Here is a 23,407-nt window from a genome sequence, read left to right as displayed (position 1 = left end):
GGAAGTAAAGATTACACGGAAAGAGCACACTTTCTTTGTTTTGTTTATTATTTCTGTTTGAACTTTGAAAAATACAATCAACCGATCATATAGTTGGTATATACACGATTAGGTCAAGTACCATATATATGTATATTATATTTTTATGGGTGCTCGCAGGAGAGTCACTATTGTTGTTGGATTATCCTTACAATCTTACAATGTTTTTGTCAACATCCAGAACCAGCAAACAAAAATAGTTATTACTCGGTATGTATATTATATAGTATATTGTATAGTATATATCTTGTATTGTATATGACAGACATGCGTATTGCTCTCCTTGGAGTCCCCTCGTCCTTAGTGTTCCCTGACAATTCCTTAAAAGTGTAACTCGCTTACTCCCAAGGACCTTGGGCCTAATACCTTAAGCTTCCACCTCCTCTTCCCTTCTTCTGTTTGGATTGGTTTAGATTGTAGAACTAGTTAAATTCCTTTACCACAAATATATATATATATAATTTTATTTATATTTAAGTTTAGATTTCTGATCGTAGATACACAGACACAGCGAAGATGTGGGTGTTGGGTCTACCTGGTGTAGATACTTTATCCCTAACTAGATTGCCTTCAATTTCTGTTTGTGGTTTGTGCCCTGCTGGGCATATGTACAATATGCCCCGATCCCAAAGTCGAGTCCCCGTGTCTACTATGATCTATAGATAGGTAGGTAAAGCGAGTAAGTGGTTCTCAGTGGCGCCATCTGCCTTAAAGCTTAGCAGGAAACAATTCGTCTATGGGGCTTAGTAGCTGACTGAAGCGGCTAATGCGGCTAATGATATGATTTGGCTAGAATCGAATATAGTTCATTACTGTATATATATATAGCATAACTGGCATATGGAAACAATGCGCCACAGGACCTCCGGACTCCTTGCAGCGAAAGGGAGGCTCTGGAAACTCTACATATACTCTTAAAACTCTCAACAAGAACACTCGTCTACCCCTCGAATAAAATATTGTTATTAACTAAAACCTACACTTCTCAACAACAAATATACTGTATTTAAGCCACTGCAAGGATATCCTGGAGGTCCTTTCTGTTTGGCCTTTTTCTAGCTAAGTTAACGCGAACTGAACGGCTCCTGCGGCGGCTGCGACCTCTTCGATCACAGCCACGGGATGCAAATGGTGCGGCACACCTCGCGACGGGGGTGGGGATGGGGGTGCGGCTCCTCCCCCATGTGTCCGCCACCCCCGCCCCCCGCTGGGGCTGGGGCTGCGGCGGCACCCCCTCCGAACTTGAAGAACGAACTCCTTCGTCAGTGCTTGCGGTGGGCCAGCGGGGAGGCGCTGGCAATGGAGCCCGAGGCCGAGCCGGAGCCTGAACTCGAACCGGAGCCGGATCCAGATCCGTAGCCGGGCTCCGTCTCCGGCATGGACTGGAGCACAGAGGCAGCGACGCTGCCATGGCTGGCGCGCTGCTGCGCCTGCGGATGGGCGTGCCCGAAGGGGGAGCCGGAGGAGGCGGAGGCCGGAGCCGCCGACAAGGTGGAGGCTCGGGCCAGGCCGCCTCCGTGCCGCTTGGGTATGACGAAGGGCGGCGGCGGCTGTGGTGTGTACTGCGGCGGCGTCGAGTTGGCGGAAGCCTGGCGGACGAAGGCCCGGGAGGCTGCCGGCACCGATCCGCTTCGGGCGATGGCTCCGGTGCGGGGTGGGATGGCTGGCGGGGGTCCGGTCCGGAGCTTGGGCGGCGGCGAGCTGATGGAGGCCAGGCTCTCGGTCGATGGTTGGGAGGGCACTCGCGGCGGCAGCTGGGGCAGCTTTCCGGGCGGCGGTGGCGCAGCGGCGGCCACAGGGGGAGGAGCTACTGTTTGCAGGGGCATCCTGGCCTGCGGCTGCACCGTGGACATGGTGATGGTGGGCTTCTGCATGGGCACAGTATGCCGTATGGAGATGTTGCCTCCGGTACCTCCTTGGGCCTTGGGTTTGGCTTGGACAGGGGGCGGGGTAGACGCGGCTGAAGGTCCTGGATGAGATTGCGGCGAGGGATGGGGCTGCTGCTTCTGCTGCTGCTGCTGATGCTTCTGCTTCTGCTGGGCGTGGATGTCCTGGATCTGGGGCGTTATGACCACCGGGTTCTTCTTCTGGTCCTGGCCAGCCGCCACGTAGGAGAAGACGCACAGCACCGAGTAGCAAATCTGATCGGACTGCGGAGCGTATACGTGATTTTAAAGCGCGTGGGCTTCCAAAGGGATTCGTTCTGTTTGTTTTCTTTTGTTTTGTTTGTTGGTTGATGAGCTGTGTGTGGGTGTGGTTCGGGGAGGTGCTTGGACGAACACAACAAAGCACAAACAGGCCACGGAAAGCATGCTTCTTGCAAACATTGAAAACGAACTGAACCGAAATCAACTGAAAATTCAACCAAAAATAAAAAGGCTTCTGTTCAATGTTGGATGTGTCGATTGTGGTTGCAGTGTCGCTGTTTTACAGACATAGTAGATACATAAAGAGGATTCTTGGATTTTATTTACATAGGCACATAGACTTGATTCAAATTTGGCATTAGGCACCCGCTTCAGGCACTCCCTGGTGGCTGCACTGGTGGAGGACGCTGCTCCACTTCCGTCGTCTCCCGGGCGGAGCCCCGCTTTCCGGCGCCGACTACGCCTCGCTGGCTGGCCTCGTTCAGGTGGCAGATGTAGGCGAACTGCACGGATGTGACCCGGTGGAAGCTCAGTACGATCTCCGCCGCCTTGGGTTTCAATTAGGCATACATTTTGGTTTTTTTTCAATTACAAGATTCGATAATTTCGTTGGGTTTCAGTTTTGATCAGTTTTCAGTTGTTTTTTTCAGTGTTTTTCGGTTTGCGAGATGATTTGCGATGTTGATTTGATGAGGTGGTGTTGGTGGTGTGTTGGTGTGGTGTGTTTTTGGTGGTTGTTGCAGGCATTGTTGTTGTTGTTGTTGTTGTTGTCGTTGTTTGACATAGAAATATATTCACAGAAAACGAATGCAAAGAACGGAAACGGAGGGAACCGAAAAATGAAAAAGAAAAACGGAAAATCAAAGAGATTATCTCAATATATAGTATCTGTATATACAATGTACAAAGGTGTCGTTTCAGGTGCAAAGTGCCAAAAATACAAAGTGTGAATGCTCCTGGCCAGTATGTATTATATATTCTTGATAGATATAAGCGAATATGCTGGGAGCTCTTGGATCTGTATTCTGTATTGTACACAAATCTGCAAGTCACGATAGGCCTAAGCATGTTTATGTACAGTCCCGTAGTGGTGGAAACAGTGCAAGTGGTGGTGGTGGTGTGACCATGGCTGTGGTGGCGAGCTGTGGTGAGCTGGGGTGGTGAGATCGCAGTACTTACCATGCTAGACTGGTACTTCCTTTGGATGAGATTGCGCGTTTTGGGATCTGGGAAGAGCGGAGGGAAATAAACCATAGAGTTAGTTGTGAATCGAGGCAGGAAATCCGTAGGATGCTGTTTTCACATATACAGTACTTACTGTACTCCTCCAGCACAAAGATACCGCCCTTCTGGGTGAAGCACTTGCGGATGTGGTCCAGCCGAACGAAGAACTGAAATTACGGGCGGAAAACAGAGTCAGTTTAGCTTCACTGCGACTGGCTGGCAGTTTTTTTTATTGCTTTTGGGTTCATGACTCCGTCACGGAACAGAACGCAAGAGTGGAACGGAACGAAACGAAACGTAACGTAACGAAAGGGATACGGAACGGAACGGAAGGTACGAAAGGTAACGCAACCGAAACGGAAACGGAACGGAAAGCAAATCATAAGGCACAAGGCGGCTTAAATCAAAAAGCTTTCACACCAAAACAACTTTTTGTTCAACTGAGGAGGGGGTTACGGGGGAATAGAGAGAAAGAGATAGCTCGATAGCGTTAGAGAGAGACAGTAAACATGACAAATAATAATGGGGGAGGCATATCTTAGGGGGATATTCGTTCAATCAGTTATTTAATGACATTTTCAGGTGTATACAACTAGAAATCAGAAATCAGCATGCAAGGCAACCCAACGGAACGAAATGGAATCAAAACAAAGGCAGGCAGGCAAATTCTAAAGCTACGTAAGCGGTTGGGTGAAAAGTACAGTCAACGACATTCACATATGTACACGGCCCGGATTCGGGCCATTTGGCGGTTATCAGTGCGCAAGGATCGAATGGAACCAAGTCGAACCCAAAAGGACATCAAATGAATGGTAAAGGAAACAAAACGGAACTCAGGGAAACATAAAAACCGATAGAGAACAGAGAGAGAATGCAGCAAAATCAAAAAAAAGTTTGGTTAACTTGATCTTGTTCCAAAAATCTTTTGTTTTTTTTAGTTTTTGGTTCCATATTTAAGTTATATTAGGGCATATATATTAGCAATATGTATGCTTGGTTTGACTATGGAATTATTTAGTAATTTTTGTTCGAGGGATCGGGGATTCTAATTAGCACTTGTGAGATGGTCGTATACTAAGTAGCTTGGATTTGGATACGAAGGCGTTGGCTCTATGCATATTATATATATGGTAGTACATATTAACGAGAGTTGTTCACCTGAGCAACCCCAATTCGCACTAATACAAAACGCAAAACAACTAGTTGTAAATTAAGCTACAGTGTACAGTGGTGTCTGGGTGTGTGTGTTCATTTCATAGTTGCTCTAGAGAGAAAAAAAAATCGTAAATCGTAAATCGTAAATCGTAAATGGAAACACGTAAACTAAAGTAGGACAACCAAACGTATGTTTCGTTCCAAGGCATCTAGCAAGTCAGTTTGGAGGACGATGAGTCGAGAAGACTGCACAGGATACCCCAGGATCCATCCCTGGGGACAATTGCCCTTAAAATCCCATTGGGAACTGGACTAGTTTAGTGTTGTATTAGTTTGGGAAGGACTGGTTGATGGGAGGATGACTGGATGGAAGTGATGAAGAGGGTCAGGCATGGGGCTTCACATGTAACGGCATGCAACATGTGGCTCTACCATTTAAACTAATGGAAATAATCGAATGAGAGCGACATTCGGGCGTCGATTACTTCAAGCGCGATTTCGATATTATAGAGATGGAACAAAACTGGAAACGAAACAATAGAGATAGTGAAACACATAGACAGCAAGAGAGACAGAGAGAATGAGAAAGAAGTCTGCCTGGACAGATTCAGATACATCTTATAGATACGTTGTTCAAGGCAAAGCATCAGAGTCTGAAATCAAGTTTAGTATTTGTGGTTTTTATATTAGGTTTGTCAGTTTAGGTTTAAAGGTTTCTAGGGTTCGTTTTCTCTAAGAGTTAGGCTTCGTTTAAGATTTGTTGGTATTTATTTATGGTATTGGTTTTCATTTATTTCTTAGTTGGTAAACTACAACTACTATTGGTGGGCAATCTTTGTCATACAAGTAACGCTACACAAGCAAACTGAAAGGCAAAATCAACACTAAGGAAACTTTGTATTGTCTATGGTTGGTACATAACTCGGTACATTGTCGTCTGGCACACTCTGCGGCAAAGTACTAAGCGCAAAAAAACAAAACATAAAAGTTGACTAGGTCCTAGGCTCTTGTCTGTTTATTATAAGTCTCGAGGACTCCCTCCGGGGGTAGAAGCCCAACTACCTCGGGCGCCAGCTAACAAAAAATATGAAACAGAACAGAATGGAACAGAAACTGAGGGAATGGAACAGCACAACCATGTGTATATGCAAAGTCCTCTAGGATTAGAGGGGGATTCTTTGAGCTAAGTGCCTGGATGGGTAGCGTATCGGACTGACTGTGTTTGGCATGCTCCGGGGCTCGATGCTGGGGGTTTTTGGGCCCACAGTGTGACCAGGCTTGTCATTTCCGCACCTCAGTGTGGCCAGGCTCGGGTGTGAGTGTAACAGTGTGGGCTACAGTGTGATCTGGCTAACACCAAAAATGAACAGTAACAGTAATCGCTGGTGAAGGGGTGAATAACAAACTAAATAAAAAGTGAAGAGACAACTGTGAGCGGAAATGATAATGGTAATCTGCTAATCAGTAATCAATAACAGGTAATCGGTAATCGGTAATCAGTAATCAGTAGTTGGTAATTGGTAATCTGCAGTAAGGTATACAAAGTGTACGGCTTCAATTCAGTTTCAATTCAATTCAATTCAACAAAGAAACCAACTAACCAACCAACCAATCAACCAATCAATTAATCAATCAATCAATCAACCAACAGTTCAAAAAAGAAAATCTCAGTTGGGTTAGAGAGATAGAGAGTCAAAAGAGATGGTAACACAAAAGATATATTTAGGTAAATAATATACATTATGGTATATTTATTATTTTCGGCTTAATGCTTAAATTCAATATCACTACTTGGTTTTTGTCATCAACTGATCAATGCCATATCAGAGATTTTGTATACTTTTTGTTTTTACCTTTTTTTTTTTATTTTTTGGTTGGTGAAAGAGAAGGATAAATCAAGTGTTAATTTAAAACTCAAGAGCAACGCAAACTAAAATATATATTCTATTATTATTATTTAATTTTTTATTGTTGTGAGGGGTGGGGTGGGTTCTGGGTGGTTGGGTGGTTGGGTGGTCTGGGGTTACTAGTGAGGGATTCGGTGGATGGGATGGCAGTGACTGGGTGGGTGACAGGGCGTTAAAAGAACAATAGTTGCTTATAAATTTAAATTCAAATATAACAAGAAATTTGTTCATTTCAATACCTCGAAATCCTTTATCGTATTTTCAGACATTTTCAGATCGTATTTATTTTTTACATAGATATTTGTTAGTTATTTTTTCGGTTTTTGCGTTTTCGTATCGTTTGAGAAGTAGACCAATCATTGGAATAATGCAATTCGTTTCGGATCAGTTCGGTTTCGGTTCGAGACGGAACGTAATTTTGGTTGATTTTTGTTCGTTTGTATGTAATACATATATAGTTTTTGATTTTTTGGTCAATTTTTGATTCGTATCCACAAAGGAGGGAGAGCGAGCAGCGGTGCAGCGTTCCGCGTTCGACAGAGAACATTAAACAAACAACAAAGAAAATTATAAAAAGGAAATTTGATAAGACTTTGTTTTAAAAACTTTTCGATCGTATATTTTAGTTGCTTGTTAGTTTTATTTTCAGGGATTTTTCTCTGTTTGATTTCTGGGTCTAATTTACTGGCGAATTTTTTGTTTTTGGAATTTAATTGATTATTTTTTTGTTTGGTAGTATCTACTAAATAGAAACGATATGAAATGTGCTTGTTGTTGTTGTTGTTGTTATGTTAGAGTCGTTTGCTTAGACGAGGGGACATTTTAGGGGATTTATTTTTTAGATCAACGTTTGGTTTCGCCTTTATATTCGGTAATCGGCAATCGGCAATCGGCAATCGATAATCGATAATCGATAATCGGTAACAATATAGAGATGTCATGGGTAGGACAAGGCAACGATAACTTAAATTACGTTTTGTGGTTTGTACTTGTTTTCTGTTACCATACTTTAAAGAAATTGAAGAATTTAAAGAAATTGAATTGCAATAAAAATTGAATAAATAAACGCTACAGAAAAGGAATGAACGGAAACTAAATTACAATGGGACTCGGAATGACGTAAGACAGAAGAAGTTTCTGGGCTCACGAAAGTCTCATTCACCGGGAAAAAGTTAGAGAAAGAAGAAAGTCGGAAGCATATATATTCACTCTATATATCTATCCATATTTTATAAAAAAGAGAAAAAACGAATAAGCAAAACTCAACATAAATCAGAACTTTGGAGGAATTATCACAAGGACCATCTCAAAAGTTACCAGCTTAGAATACTTTCATCTTGAACTTATTATTCTTAAACATTTCAATGTCATTTTCTTTTCATTTTTCACATTAACACATAAATTATTCGGTTGGGAGGGATGGGCTTCAGGGGATTTAAGGATAAAACGAGAAAGAGATAAGCGATAAGAACTTAACAAGTTATCGGATTGGTATTCCCCCAAAACCGGATTATCCGCGTGATCGATACCCAGATGGTCTATAGTCGATATATGTACAGGGAGCAGGGACGTATTTTGGCTACCTAATATTAAGTTATACCTAAATTCATGGGGGTATGAGGGGGTGTTTTGTTTCTTGGGAGTACATACAAAGTTTGATTGCTTGTTCTATCGATAAAAATCTTTAATCAGTAATCGGTAATCGAAATAATCAATAAAGGTAATCAAGACAAATATGATGAGAGTAGGATGACAATATCAACAAATATCAAACGGTGAGTGTAAGTAACCAAACGATAAGTAAGGATCGTAAGAATGTCAATCGTAATCGAAAAGAATGAAAAGGAGAAATGCGATTTCTTATTTTTTGTTTTGTTCTTTTGCTATTTTGATTTGATGTTATCATTGAATCGATTAGATAATAAATAAAATAGAGAGTATAATGAATACAGCATTCAGTACATTCACTAGCACAATATATGGGAATGATATAGATGGAGTTTTCTGCATATATAATATATATATTTTTGATTTTTTTCATATATACTTTCACTTGATCGATTAGAGATTGGATAAGATAATAGATTCGGTTTTGATTATTTTCATTTTTTATTTTTGATTCGATTTGTGGATTGTATGATGTCTTACGAATAATATAACTAGATATTTAAGAAGGCGAGTAAAAAAAATGCCAAAACCAAAGCCAATAAACGGAACAAAAAACAAATAGAAAGAGCGAGACAGACAGAGAGAGAGATAGTGTGTGATAGAGAGAGAGAGATAGAGAGATAATACGTAATTGGATGGGATTACGGATTTCGGATACGGATACGGATTGGGGTTCCGGTTCTGGGGGCCAAAACACAAAAAGAAACTCTCGAAAGGAAACGGTTGAGATCGAGACATTTTCGGCCTGGAAAGCAAATACGTCATCATATATCATATATATATATTTTTTTTTTGAGCCAGACTCGGTTATAGATTTGGTTTTTTGAATAAATAGACACTGGTTCGACGGGCCTACTTCTGTCCTAGAGATCTGTGACTGTGGTTCATTCGCATAACGATTACATAAGTTAGACATATCGGAAAAGCATGAACTGAAAACCAAACATAATATCGGGTTTATATAGTACGTATGTATATGTATGCCTATACATATAGATGTATGTATATTGAGAGGGTCCTTGATCTTGATGCAGTCGATACACACACACAACAAGGAAATTATCAGAAATCGATAGGTTCAACCAAAGCGATAAGTTCGAAAAAAAGACCAAAACGGAACGGAATGGAACGGAAGAGGAAATGAAACGAAAGGAAAAGAAATCGCTGAGTTAACACAGAGTGGGAAGGGTATGTATCGATGGGATATGTTCGGGTATATCCCTCGTCTCGGGATTTGTACAAAAGCAAAGAAAATACACATCCTAACTGCTAATTAAGACTAGTCTTTCGATTTGTTCGAGACAACCATCCCAATCACAGGCGAGTGTCTGTTTCGGGAGGGCATCTATTGTGGCAACACCAACTCTGGGGGTGATATCTGGGGGGTATTCTAGGATACAGTAATCGATCTTGGGTCTATAAAGTGTGTCTGTACTCAATAGATTATGGATTTGGTTTGGGGGATTCGATTTTGGAGGTGATTGATGACTTTCATATATATTTTGGTAAGGAAAAAATTACATATACATATACTAGTATGATACGCGTGTTCATGTTTGTAGGTGTCTGTGTGTGAGTGTGAGTGTGAGTGTATGTGTGTGTGTGTGCCAAGTGTTGGTGAGGGATCTTCGATCGACTTAGAGAGAAAGAGAGATAGAGCGAGAGAGTAGGAGCGACAGAGAGATCTGGAAAGGACTCACCTTGCTGTTGGAGAACAACAAACCGACACCCTCGAGGCACACCTGCAGCAGGCCGCCCTCGCCCGTGTTCATGTCCTGGACGGGAAACTCGCCGCCCAGCTCGGGGACATTGGTGGGCGTGCCACCGCGCTCCATTGCCTCCTTTATGCAATTGTAAAGCTCTTTGCACTGAAAATGAAACACATATGAGGTTTACGATTAATACCCGGTCCTGCTGGGGAGTCTCATACCTTCCTTGTGTAGTACTTGTGCAACTGGGTCTGACCCCCATTGCGGCGCCACAGGCAGAGCAGCTTGGTCTTCGGAGAGTACGTCATGTTGACCAGCCGCTCGTACCACCAGCGCTCCACAATGGTACCGTCCACCGAGCGGAGCACCAGGCCGTCGTCCCGCACTTCCATGAACCGGAGCGGTCCGTTCACGTCCGTGCCCTGGTGGACGGTGAAGCTCTGGCGGTGAAGGAGCCGCGAGCCCAGTGGCTTCAGGTCAATGTCGTTGCCATTCTGGAAAGGGGAGAGTGTGACTCTACGTGAAATCCTCTTGACAGGATGGCCGAGGATTACTCACCAAATTGTTGATTTGATCGACCACATTGTGCACCTCCTGCGAGTACACCAGGCCTATGTGGCTCTTGCCCAGCAGTCGGCGGATCTTGCGCCGGATCTCGTCCTTGCTGACGTTCAGCATCACCAGGATGGCCGTCAGGTTGTACAGCATGGTCGAGAGCAGGCGATCCTCGTCGTGCTCCAGCCTCTTGCGTTCCGATTCGCTCAGGGACTTGTACCGTTCCATCATCTCAATTGGGCCCTAGGAAGGATAATGTGAGTTTTCTGAAAGCCCAACGATCTCAGATGCACGACTCACCTGGTCCATTCCAATCATGTCACGTTCCTGGCTAACTGCATCCAAGAAAGCGTCCTCCCAGAACTGCATCTGGTTCCACAGATTCAGGCGGTCCTTGCCCAGTAGCCCCTCGAACAGGTACACCCGGGGACTGTCCGGAGAAGGCGAAGACGAGGTGTTGATCAGGTGTCCGCCCGTATACCGGAAGCCGGCGCTCAGTGTTGACTTGCCTGACCACAGGTTTCCGGTACTCTTCTTTGAGTCCTTTGACGTGGTTGTCTGGAAAGTCAGTTCTTGGTAAGGCAGGATTCTATTTACGGGGTCTGAGACATACGATGGGGTAGAATTTTTTTGAGGGCAAATTGTGGGGGACCATTTCTGAATTTTGGGGCTAATTCTTGGAGGTCTACCAGAGCTTTATCCTGCCTGCGAGGTACTTACATTTTCGTACTCGGTGTCCGAGACGGTGGACCGGCAGCTGGAGGGCAAGCGGACGCCCAGACTGCCGGTCGGGAGGAGATCGCTGACCACGGAGAGCGCGCCCGTAGATCCGGCTGCCTAGGGATCCCAAAAACACACACACGATTGTAAAAAACAGTACGGATTACGGATCGGATCGAAACAGATGGAATCGGGACAGGGATACGGTAACGGTTACGATTACGCTTACGAAATACTATTACGTTACGATAACGATAACGATAACGGTTACGATTGCGGTTGTGGTTCTCCAGATATATATTTATGCTATATATTGATAAATACTGGTTATATCTAGTCGATAGCTATTTACTGAGATGCGATAAAGCGGTTGCTACACATACGGATATACAGTACGATACGATACGATTTACACAACTGGCATGATGGATGGGCGTGGACAAGGACTAAGGAGCTACTGGTGACCCCAATGGGGGGAGCCCAAAGCAGGGAAAACTTACATCCGAGTCGAAGGAGGTGAGCATGTTCTTCAAGGCACTTCTCTTCTGCGACAGCATATCCTTGAACATCTCCGTCGTGGACTGGCCGTCCTGGCTGTCCGCCGAGGACAAGCGCCGGTTGGCGGCCGGAGTGCCTCCAGCACCAGCTCCTGAGGGCGGCAGCTGGGTGGAGCTCTTGCGCGACTCCTGGGGCGAAGCCCACTCGCTCCCCAGCCCGGAATGGGAGCCGTTGGGAGAGCTAGGGGAGCGTAGGTTCTCCCGACTGCCCATGGGACTTGCCGCGTGGCTGGAGAGAAGACTGGAGGACATGTCGCTGCCGTCGTTGATCTCCTTGCTCCAGTAGTGGGTGTGGGCTACCTCCATCAGCTGGAACACGGATGCCATACCGCCCAAGCCGTAGTTCCCGAAGGTGACGTCCAACCCAGCGGCTATGGCCTGGACGCACTTGAGCATTCCCTTCCAAATGGGCTTGGTGACGCACTGAAAAGGGTCCCCGATTAGTATTTATGGATGAGGACTCTCAAGGCAAGGTACTAACCACGTCATCGATGTGGTCGTCGGGCGCTATCTTCTTGTCCAGTGTCTTGTTGAGCTTGCTGAGCACCAGGGTGCGGTAGGACTCGTCCTCCATCAGTTTTTTGAAGCGGTTCAGCTTCAGCCAGCCCACCCCCTCACCGGCCAGGACCTGGTTAGTGACGTCCTTCAGGAAAGCCTGGTTCTCTGCGTTGCTGTGCGAGCGCTCCTGGTTCTGTTGCCGAGTCAGCTCCTCCTGGGTCTGTCGCGGACCCGAGTGCTTGATCAGCGGTGTGCGCTCGACCAAACCCTTCCTGCCCGGGAAGGGATCAAAGTTAAGACCTCCGGTCTTAGCCTTTGCGGAGGGCACTGGTGCTTTGTGAGGCACTGCAGCCTGCTTCTGCTGGTTCTCTGTCGGATTTTCATAGGAAATATATAGTCTGTGCCTTCAGAAGTTCCATTCAAGACCTACTTTTGCCAAACATCCCGGAGAACATGGTGGAGGTGGAGGAGGCCAGCCCATTGAAGTCACTGCCTATGGAGGAGAAGAAGTTGTTGCCTCCGGTGCCGCCGCTCTGCTGGACCTGCTTCTGAGTCGCCAGCTGGGATCCGGGAGGAGCCTTCAACGGAGGCACAGATCCCCCCGGTACCGGCGAAGACGGTGGCCCTCCATGGTGATCCTCGATTTTGATGATGCCCTTCTTGGTAGCCGCCTCCTTGGCCGTCTTCGTCAGATCGCCCAGGGTGGACTTTCCCACGTAGGTGAGATCCTCCAGGGTGTTCTTGCTCACCCCTGCTGCCTGTTTGGACACCTCCAGGGCCTGCTTGGAGGCCTCGCCGGCTGCCTTTTTGGCGTGGAGCGTGAACTGTGGAGACGAATCAGAAGAGGATTAGAGGAAGTCGACACATTCCTTCGAGGCAACTGAATTCTACACATGAATAAAGCAAAGCTACCAGTTCCCCAAAAACCCAACTATAAGGTACTACGAGTCCCATGACGAGATTGGTGGAAGGTTACGGCCAGGATGAGGATGGGGCTGAGGCACCTCCAGGCAGGAGGGGATGTGGCGTGTAAGGACTTCGAATTCATGGAATGTCATGGAATGTGAGCTACGAGTGGGAATGTGTGTTTGGAATGTGGGGAATGGGTGGGGTGGAGTAAGTGCGGCGGGAGTACCAACCTTTTCGAAGGTATGACGCATTTTGTCGTCAAGATCTTCGTCCTGCGCATGCTACAGTATCAAGTATCAGTACAGTACAGTACGGTACATTCATATTAGTGTCAATCAACCAACAATCAGCAAAACGGAAACCAAAAAGGCACATGGCACAAATGGAAAAGAAAACAAATGAATATTAAGTCACGAAAGAAAGGAAAACAGATCACAACATCGGCACATCAATACCCATAATCGGTTCAGGCTCCGGGTCATCCGGAACAGCCCGGAACCCAAGACCCACCTTGTCCACGTGCGCCAGGAGACCCTCCTGACTGCTCTGGCGCGTCGTCTCTCTCACCAGCTCCTTGGCGTGGGAGGCAAAGTTCTCGAAGAGCGAACTCTGTGAGCTCTGGCGACCCGGACTGCTGGAACTGGATCCGGAGCTGCCCGTCCTGGCCAGGATGTTGCTGACACCCGGCTGCTTGATCGGCGGAGTAAGTGGTGGCTACGTAAGCAAAGGGATTAGGACATACATTGAGGCATTTTTCCTCCTCTTACCGGAAGCTTCTTTTCGTGTCGCTCCGAATCGCTGGGATGCCGCTGAAGCTTGCCCGGCGGCACCTTGGAGCTTCTGGTATCCGGCTCCGCCTCTTGTTCCACGCTGGCCAACTTGATGGTGGCCTCCAGCCGTGTGGCCAGTTCGAAGCCAGCTCCTCCGCCGGCTCCCGGGCCAGGAACTCCCGCCTGGGCGCTGCCCTTCGGCTGAAAGTCGAACTCCGAGTCCCGATTGAAACTGGGCGAGCTGAGGTCCGAGCGACTGGACGAGGAGGAGACTGGTGAGTCGGCCCGTTCGTCCTCCTCCTCCTCCTCTTTTTTGCTAGCCGCGGCGTCCTGAATGCCTTCGGGGTACTGCAGCTTGCTGGGCGGATGGTAAACGAGGGCGGGATCCAGGTTGGAGGAAAGGGTTTGGGGCACCACGTGCGGCCGGTTGTAGGAGCCGAAGACGTCGTGGAGGCTGGGTGAGAGGTCCGAAGAGGCCATCTCCGACACGAAGTCGCTCAGGGAGCTGTACGAGGAGCTGCTGCTGTCCGCCCCCTCTGAGTCGGAGCCACTCTCATCCGTGGGCTGGCACTCTAGCTGTTTCAGGGAGCGGAGAGCTCCGTTGAGGGAGCTGCCGTCGTCCCACACCGAGAACCGGATGGGGGTCAGGGCGTGGGCGAACCACTTGGGCTTGTCACCCACCTGCATGGGGTCCATCACTCCGGTTTGGACCCGCAGGAAGGCCACGTTGGTGGGGGTCAGAGACCACTCCGCCAGGAACTCCACGGCCTGGGTGCGGGCAAACTGGTTGAGGAACTGGGAGGCCCTCGGCCTGGACCGCAGGAAACTGTTGATCTGGAAGGCGACCACCGGACGCGGATAGAGGCGCAGAGTGCGCGTGTGCTCCGCAAAGTTGGCCAGTGTGTTCTGGGCGTTGAAGAACCGCACCATGGCCACTCGGGTGGCTACGTCCACGGAGTCGACATCCGTTCCGTAGACGAAGGGATTCAGAGCCGGCGAATTCATCGGACTGGGCTGTCGAGAACTGATGGTGCCCTGGGCGGACACGGAGTTCCTCTGGCTAGCCTGGGCCGAGTGGGGAGGCGTCTGCAGTGGCAGCCGGACTTGGGAGACCCTGGAGTGGTTATAACTCATAGTATTCCCTTTTATTCCTGGAGTTTTCCCCAAACCATACTTACCCCAGCAAGGGCGGCTCCTGAAGACTATCCCGCACGGATGGCAGGAGCTGCTGGGAGGACACCGCCTGGTTGGTGGCCGTCATCGAAGTGAGTGCCTGTGGAGACCAGGACAATAGATTAGACAAAGCAGGAAAGGTCTACACTAGCCATATCTAAATGACAGGGACAAGGACTCGAGGGGTTTCCGGGGTCGGTTAGACTACATCTTAACATCAGTTATTGGTTAGTTTTTTGATTCAAATACTCTATGGAAGCTCTGATAGGGAAAGTATCAAGAATTAGAGAGAGACAGGGCATGCACACGGAACTCGGAACACTAAAGACAGAGAGAACGATAGATACAGAAACAGAAAGAGAGGGAGATAGAATGGTAGAAGTTATCGGAGGGAAACCCGGGGCTTCCCCTTCCTACATCCCATTTCCGACTGATTAATGGATCTATGACTATGCGGAGTGACTGTATGCATGCGATTAGTTCTATGTTAGATATAATTTACACAAATTCGATATATTCGATATATTCGATATATAGGTTAGTACGAGTTAGTATTATGGGCTATGTCGTATGTACAAACGGTTTCAACTCAAATATAACGATAAACGAGAAACCAAACGAACGATATTTACACCAAGTCCAGCTTCATCCATCAGTAGCATAGCCTGCCGTAACGAGTTTCGTTGTTATCGAATGTTATCGATTGGTATCGGTGGTTGTTGTAGTTGGAGGAGTAGTAGTAGTAGTAGTAGTTGATTGTTGTTGTAGTTCAAGTTGTGATCGAGTATAACAAGTATCATATAACAGATAATGCATGAGTGTCAAAAGTATAGCATTAGAGTGGGTAGACAGAGATGGAGACACATCGATAGGCAGAAAGAGAGGCATATAACACAAGTAAAGAAAAAGAGAGAGAAGATAGAGTTGTACAAGTGTTTGGGGCTCGGGGCTTACGAAATTAAAAAACAATACAAAATCGTTGTATGACTCTCTCGATGTCGGTCGGACCTCGGTACTCGGTACTCGGTACTCCATATGAATAGATATCATTAATGTACATTGAAAATAATCACACCCAAAGTTGAGAGTGGAGCAACGATAGCGATTACATATGACAGCGATAACGTTAGCGTTAGCGGTCGATATATTATCGACGCTCTCGAAGGAGTCTGCTTCTATCTGATGATCTATGGAGGCATATGTACTCTCCCAAAAGCAGAGACCTTTGTATTCGATCATAGATACACACATTTACATATATAGATATACAAATGTGAAAAAGCGTTTCAGTGAGAAGAGTAATAATATTTGAATCTTAGCCTAAGTACACCTATTTATGTATGTTTGAAGTTCAAGAGAAATTCAAGAGAAAGCAGGCCCCGACTTTTATTTCCTAGAGACTTCCACCCGAGAAGGTTCCCCCCGCCTGAGATCCAGTATCTTATAGAAATCCGACAGAGTCGCATTCATTTCGTAATTGTACGCTCAGTCGAGTCCAATCCGGAGTTAGTCAGAGCCATGTACAGTCCCCACATTGCCCTCCTGTCGACCGTGCAGGCCAGCGACACCCGCACCCGGGCCCGGCTGCGGTTCCGGCGCCGTCCCTCCGACACCACCTTCACGGACCCTCGTGTCGAGCAGTTGATCGTTCATCGCGCCCTCCTTGAGCACATGCTGCAGCAGAAGGAGCACTACGACCACGAGCGAGACCTGGAACAGCAGAGGCTGGAGCGATTCCGGTGCGAGGGCGCCAACGAGCGGCGCCTCCAGGTGCAGGAGCAGGTGGTGAAGAAGGCAAAGGCCATGCTGCCGGGCATCGTGTTCAAGATGCGCAACCAGGTGGACAAGCTGAAGCGCTTCCTCGAGGCCGACCAGGACCAGGAGCTGCAGCAGTTGGACGCGAATCTCTACAATACCTGCAACGAGCTGCTCAAGACCTGCCAGACCACCCTCGACAATCCCATGTGAGTGGCTGTCCCTGTCCCCAATTGACCTCAAAGATCTCAAGGAGCTCGAGGACATCCCACTACGATTGCATTTCATTTACTCACACAGACCATGCGTTGAAGTCGTCTAGAAAATATTCCCAAATTTTAATGTAAACGAAGAAGTGCAAAAAAAATTTTAAATTCAAACCCCAGTTAGTCCAGTATTTTATCCCATCGCTCGCAAATAAAACATAATTAGTCGGAAGATTTCCATTTTTCTGTCCAACTTTCTCTTGAATTTCCAAAACGGAATATTTCAAAAATATAGACTCATACGGTTATGTACAAAAAAAAGCTCAGAAGCGAATGTAATTAGGGACTAACCTGCTTCAGGTGGTTCTTCAGGATGGTGCCCTCTGGCTCAGGTAGCGGTGGTATCTCCTCATAGCCCCCAGTTGGCGGCGTCAGCTTGGTGGAGTCCAGGTCCACCACCCAGATATCATCCGGTAGGCTACAAGAAAAGAGTTAGAACCGAGGGCCTTCACTTTCTAGCAGAGCTACCCACCGGAAGTTCTTCTTGTAGACCAGGAAGGAGGCCGGCACTCCGATCACGAAAGGAGTGGGCGCCAGCAGCAACTGTTCCGCGCAGCTCAGGCAGGTGGGCAGGAGCGGGATCACCGGAAACATGTACTCCAGGGGATACAGCATGGTGACGAAGGCCATGACCGACATCGACAGGGCGTTGTAGTCGCGCGACTGGAACAGCACCTTGTTCTCCTGCATGATCAGGGTCCAGACCTTCAGGCAGGTCTCCACGCCGAGCAGCTCCAGGGGCAGGTGGAGCGGAAAGTCCACCAGCGAGAAGCGTGTGTGGTCTGGCAGGGCGAAGAGCAAGGGTTCGTGCACCGTGGGGGATAGTACCTCGACCTGGAACATGTCCACAGTGCGTATGAGTGATATTTTCAAAGGGCTTCCAATCCCGACTTACCTCTACTCTGGTGGAACCTGGAACTGGGACCGGAGTCGAGAGCAGTCGCAGGATCCAGGTCTCGATCTCCCGCACATCGTGCAGGACAATCGAGGGCGTGGCCTCGCTGGCATGTCCCGTCAGCACCGTCCACACATTGTCCCTGTTGATCTTCTGGGAGGCGCCCACCCGCTTCGGGGAGGAGGACTCGTTGCAGGCATCGATCAGCTTCTTCAGGATGAACAGGCACTCCCGGAAGGTGGTGAAGAACGGGTGGTGCGAGATGATGCAGAGCGAGGTGAGCGACTGGTTGCGCAGCTTCGTCCGCTTCCGCGAGGCGCGCGGCGAGGGCGAGTGGCTGCCCCCCGACTCCGAGTCCGCCGAGGGGGCCATCAGGCCGAGCTTGGGCACGTGGTGGTGGCCCGGATGGCCGGGGTGGCCGTGGTGGCCCTGGTGGTGGTGCTGCGACTGGTGGTGCAGCCGCTGCTGGTCGGAGTCGCGGCGCGAGGTTAGTTCACGGTCCGAATCGCTGGGCGCTACGTTACTTCTGTAGTCGCTAGAAGTAGTTAAGAGGCCGTAACTATTATGGAAATGGTTTGAAATGCGTTAGACGGGCATTTGGGCCAATTGTGTCGATTTTGTATGCTACTTTTTGGTCATTTTGATTCTTTCTCTTAAGGAGCTCTACTTCATTACCTTAAGCATTTAAAGACACTACGAAACTCGACATTTAAGGTCTATTCTCTTCAAGAAATCGAATCAAATTGACCATCATGAATAAGAATTAACTCAAGTCTTGAATTAAAACAAACACTTGCCTGCTAAAAGCGGAGTCCGAGCTGCGCTCCATGCTCTTCCGCCAGGACTCGCGTCTGAAGGCCGAGGAGCGCCTGCCGCCCCGGCCACCGCCGCCACCGCCTCCAGCTCCGCCGCCACCTCCGTGACCGCCACCGTTGCCCGACCGGTCGCCCCCAACTCCCGCCCCTCCAGCCGCGGAGCTGGGACGCTCGATGGGCCTGTAAAAGTTCACGCAGATGCCGTAGCGCGTCTTGCCCGAGTCCTTGTCCGTCAGGGCGAAGACGAAGGAGGTCATGTCCCGGATGGCGGATCCCGTGCGCCGGGGTCCTACGCTGGTGCAGCCCTCCGGCTGGCAGAAGTAGACCATGTCCAGGGGCAGGGGGAAGTCGGCATGATCGGAGGGCGGATACCGTCGCAGTAGATCGGGCACCTGCAAGGAGAGGTAATTTGGGAGAGTCCTTGAAAGCTCCTAGGGATTGGCAGCTAGGAGACCCACCTGCACGGGAGGGGCCTTGAGGCCCTGGAGGCCCTTCGGCATGGGCGGCGTCGTGTGGGCCCCCACAATGGCCATGTAATCCACCAGGCGGGGACACAGGGAGGCTCTCTGCTGGTCCGACATCCTGCGCTTGGGTTCTGCGGCTGTGGGAATAGTTGTAAGAGCATGAAAGTGGTGACATGGTGGGGGGTGGGACTATTTGTTCAAGGATTATTCCGTCCCAAGGATGCGCATCACGTAGAACAAAGCTTAGAGCCTCTCAAGGTTTTAATTTTCATTCAAACTTTTCTAGTCAGAAGCCCAACTTGCAGCAACTAATTTCCCAGCAGCTAAATTATTTACGAGTCTGCCTCCTCTGCTCTGGCACTGGAACTGGCCATTTAAGCGGATCACTCCCCCGTGAATCCCTGCATAAAATCAAATTAATCGAGTCGGAGCACAACAGCTCCCCCAGGACGCCGTTTTCGGGTTAAGGCGAGTCAGTGGCCTCCTCTTTGTTGGCGGATGACCTTTACTTTGCCTTTCCGCGGCACAGAGCCTCGGGCAAATTGAATGTCAAAAGCTGGAGTACTTTAAAGTGGCCCAATCACAAATTCCAAATCCCCATTGACGTCAGCCAAAGTCAAATGGAATGGCATGCGAATCCCTAGCTAATTCGCCACGTGGAGCTCGAGAGCGCCAAGGACACAGAAAAGCACGAACTAAAGTCCACATCAACCGTCACCAGCACATCCATCACTGAGCCCGAGCATCCTGGCATCCAGGGTGCCCGACTGCCTGGCTGCCTGACTGCCTGGCTTGCACTCGGAGAAAGTGGAGTGCCAGGAGTGCTTCAATCAAGGGGAAGATTATCAAATGCAAGACTTAAGTGTGTATTTTTGTAATCCTCTTAGCGTCGGTCGGGGAAAGTGCCAGGAGGAGCTTAACTATTGTTCATGCAACACAAATTGAAGTAGAAAATAAACCTCTCAAGGTGCTTATATAATATATACTATTTTTTTTCGAGTGCAAGGACAAGGGAGAACAGTTCGCACACATTCCTTTGGTCATCAGGACCTCCAACGTCTAAACACCCAGCAGCCGCCCACTCCATGTCAGGGCGAATCATGTCAAGGCTACTGATGCAGTTACTTCGCCCGTCAATTGGCCAGCGAAGAAGGGAGGATGCCCTACGTCCTGCCACCCACGGACATCAGACTCCGCGGAATGACATCAGCCCGGCTGATGGCTGTCAGAGGCGTCCAAATGCCACTTGCCGCGCTGATCGGAGCTATAAATAGACACTGGAGGGGGAAGGATGGCGAAACTGTCATTAACCGAAAAATTGTCAACGTCGTTGTTATGAAATCATCCATCCCAGTCCATCCCAGTCCATCCCAGTCCATCTAAGGCCATCCCACCCCATCCCAACCATTGGAAACCGAGATGTGACGCGTGGCCTGAGTTTTGATTGCGGGGTTTCGAGTGTCGGGCAAGGATATCTGTTTATAGCTTCCGCCAAGACACATGTGAGTCTTCTGGCAAGCAATTCGCCCAGTATGTCGCTGGAATTTTAAGTGAGGACACACAAGGATTATTCTCACATCGTTCTCTAAAGTTTCACAAACTGGGATGGGAAATATATACACTTTGTAGCGCTGTTGTTTCCGCTGCACAATGAAATCCCATAACAATGCCACTCGAAGGAGATTCCAGGATAATGCGAGCAAATGCGAAATGCTCCCAGATGCCAGGACACAAGCTTAGCGTTGTGCAAGCGCCTTGGGCCCCGCTCAGAAGTATGCTATGGAATTTTTCGCTGAATTAAGCACCTTGCAGGAAAAACAAGAAAGACGCCAGCAAGGATTCCTCCCAACAACAGAAACAAAAATAATAATAAAAAGAAGGAAGAAGGAAGCTCTCCTGTCACCACTCAGGAAACTTTAAGTGGGAGTCCCGTCATTCAGTCCCTCATTCTTCTTTTGGGTTGTCTGTCACTGCGCCAGTTATCCTGGCTCCTGTTCCTGCTCCTCTGCTCGGCAATTTCCATTCGCCCGCCCCCTAGCCGGTGTGAATGACTGACTGACTTGCTCTTCTCTTTCGGGTCCTGCACGTGCCGGTGCAGGGGGCGTGGCTGGGCTCGAAAGGCGGCATGTAGATGCGGCGCTATCTACGTGGTATCATTAAATCAATAAAGGGCTCGGCAGTTGCATTCCCAGCCCAAGCATGACAACAAGCCGAAGCCACATCACCAGAAGGACATATGTACGTATGTGAGTACACCCTATCACACATCAAGGCCAGGCCACAATTGCTGATGCTCGATGGCCTTATCATTGGGGTATTAACATTCCCCGGGCCCATAGTACAGTAGGGCTTACTCCGATAGCATCGGGGGGAGCTCCAACAATTATTCCCTATGAAATGGTCGAAAAGGGGCAGTACGACCACCATTACGAAAGGATAATTAAGGACCCGCAGTGCGGGAAACCTTAGACACTCCACCATTTGGATGTAAAATCTATTCTGGATAACGCCAATCAAGCCAATTATGGGTACATGCTTTTGGGGGGCTATTATCGCGGCCCCAGCTGTGGCGCATGGAATGCGAAGCTGGGGCAGGAAAAAAAAAACCCTGGCGGGAACTGGCAATATGCTAAGTGAAATGCCTTGGCTGCTCGGCCTCCGAAAACTCCCGCATAAATTCCGACTCTGCTCGCTCTGCCCTGAAAAGTATGCTACGGAAATTTTGGCCCCAGAAAGCACACACAGACACACACAACACATGGACATCGGTACTTGTATGCGCAGGAATACAACACTCGCACACTTGTGTAGAGAAAGAGGAATGCGGATAAAAGGGGGAGGACAAGGCTAAGCAGGCTACATACACACACAGATGCATATACATATACACCGAATTTGTACGTTCTGGCGTACGCAACAAGGTCACTGGAAAAATCGTTAAGTACGAACCGAAAAAAAACACACTCACCACAAAAAACAACACACACACACACACATACACACACTCCAACCACAAAGCCACATTATTATACACACTCATAAACGCTTTCTTTATTCGGTCCAATCCAATGGCTAAGCTCTAGTGCCTAGTACTTACCTAAGATCACTAATTATTGCTAGGCTTTGGGACTCTGGCTCTCGGCTTTACTTTACATTTTTGAGGCGAGCTCGTAGCACTGACACTGGGTGCGATTCTTGGCAATAAAAAACAACAAAAACAGCAAAAAAATAACAACAGTAACTGTAACTTTGTGTTTCTGGGCGCCCCTGCGCGTCCCCTGGCTTTCTCGTGTTGCAGGTTCTCTCTCCTCGGGCTTTCAGCTGCGCCTTGACGTGGTCTCTGGTGCTTACTGCGCGCTGGCCGTGGTGTGACTGAATTTGCTAACGGTATCAGCGGCCAGCAAAGCCAAAGGACGCCCCTTACCAACAGCCGACAGCCGAAACCAGAAACCCACCCCAGCACTGCAATGGGCCGACTGGGGGGATGATGAAATTCCTCTGCTCAGGGGTCTGGAAATCCCCCGAACGGTGGCGACGGGAGCCGAGTGGCAGTTCCATGCCGCACTTGTTGGATTCTTGCTGCGGGTCCTCCACTGCGCATGCCCTGCTGTGCTGGCTCCCCAGCTTTTTACAGCTGGATCTGGCTAGAGATCTGGCGGTACAATTTCGTTATAAAATGATATATCTCCAGGTCCTACCTATAGGATATGATACATTAAAAATTCTGGAAAAAGGACATCATCATCATGTTTTTACACTCATTTCTGCTGGGAAACTCATCACATTTCCAGACCCAAAACTTAATCACTCCATTAATCCAAACACTCTCTATGCCGTCCTCTCTATGAAGGATTTGTTGCTGCGGCCACGAGTTAAGTAACGTGCTCCATGCGTATATGTGCGTAATGCGAACATGGCCCTGGCATCCGGAGCGGTGGCCAGGGGAAGGAGCAGCAGGACCAGGACTGCCAGGCCACGGTCTAAATGAAATTAAACATGCGGCAAAAGCGTATACATGCTCGCTTGGCAAGCAAAGAATGTTGAACCAATAAATGTTCTGGCAAACACGCTCATTAGGGAGTTGCTGGAAAGACGAGTCGAGAAAAGTTGAAACTCCATTAAAATTTATTAAATTCTTTTTTGAAATCCATTAAACCCCTACCAGGTCCCCCAATCTCACC

The 23,407-nt window shown here is 48.3% G+C and overlaps 2 protein-coding genes across 17 annotated transcripts; one reads left to right on the top strand and one right to left on the bottom strand.

Annotated features, from left to right (window-relative positions):
• Positions 1-25: 25 nt before the first annotated feature.
• On the bottom strand, positions 26-22,686 carry LOC6503906 (MAP kinase-activating death domain protein). 16 transcript variants are annotated; one of them, XM_044716804.1, is made up of 24 exons: positions 22,324-22,684; positions 19,221-19,363; positions 18,745-19,154; positions 17,948-18,506; positions 17,525-17,886; positions 17,344-17,470; positions 15,664-15,696; positions 15,037-15,131; positions 13,856-14,972; positions 13,599-13,802; positions 13,319-13,369; positions 12,610-13,003; positions 12,163-12,548; positions 11,625-12,104; positions 11,125-11,241; positions 10,705-10,962; positions 10,408-10,647; positions 10,071-10,343; positions 9,841-10,008; positions 6,712-6,720; positions 3,505-3,577; positions 3,366-3,412; positions 2,514-2,734; positions 2,066-2,189 (listed from the first exon to the last, which is right to left on the bottom strand). In XM_044716804.1, the coding sequence occupies exons 2-23, from the start codon at positions 19,341-19,343 to the stop codon at positions 2,558-2,560; spliced, it is 5,703 nt and encodes a 1,900-aa protein (XP_044572739.1). In that variant the 5' UTR covers positions 19,344-19,363; positions 22,324-22,684; the 3' UTR covers positions 2,066-2,189; positions 2,514-2,557. The 16 variants fall into 16 exon arrangements, with proteins under 16 accessions (XP_044572734.1, XP_032308512.1, XP_032308513.1 ...); XM_044716799.1 differs by lacking the exon at positions 2,514-2,734 and having other exon boundaries at positions 26-2,189; positions 22,324-22,685; XM_032452621.2 differs by lacking the exon at positions 2,514-2,734 and having other exon boundaries at positions 26-2,189; positions 17,948-18,482; positions 22,324-22,685.
• On the top strand, positions 16,419-17,224 carry LOC6503745 (tubulin-specific chaperone A). Its single transcript, XM_001963784.4, has one exon. The coding sequence runs from the start codon at positions 16,550-16,552 to the stop codon at positions 16,997-16,999; it is 450 nt and encodes a 149-aa protein (XP_001963820.1). The 5' UTR covers positions 16,419-16,549; the 3' UTR covers positions 17,000-17,224.
• Positions 22,687-23,407: the final 721 nt, after the last annotated feature.

This window comes from Drosophila ananassae, chromosome XL (assembly GCF_017639315.1).
Source record: "Drosophila ananassae strain 14024-0371.13 chromosome XL, ASM1763931v2, whole genome shotgun sequence".
NCBI classification, from domain to species: domain Eukaryota; kingdom Metazoa; phylum Arthropoda; class Insecta; order Diptera; family Drosophilidae; genus Drosophila; species Drosophila ananassae.
The sequence above is the reverse complement of the archived record's forward strand: the minus strand, read 5'-3'. Positions and strand labels throughout refer to the sequence as shown.

Coding starts and splice junctions, on each gene's coding strand:
- LOC6503745 (XM_001963784.4), top strand. CDS start 16,550: ATGTACAGTCCCCACATTGCCCTCCTGTCGACCGTGCAGGCCAGCGAC.
- LOC6503906 (XM_044716799.1), bottom strand. CDS start 19,343: ATGTCGGACCAGCAGAGAGCCTCCCTGTGTCCCCGCCTGGTGGATTAC. Junction 17,471..17,524: donor GTCTACAAGAAGAACTTCCG/GTGGGTAGCTCT, acceptor CTTTTCTTGTAG/CCTACCGGATGATATCTGGG. Junction 12,105..12,162: donor ACGACCACATCGATGACGTG/GTTAGTACCTTG, acceptor GACCCTTTTCAG/TGCGTCACCAAGCCCATTTG.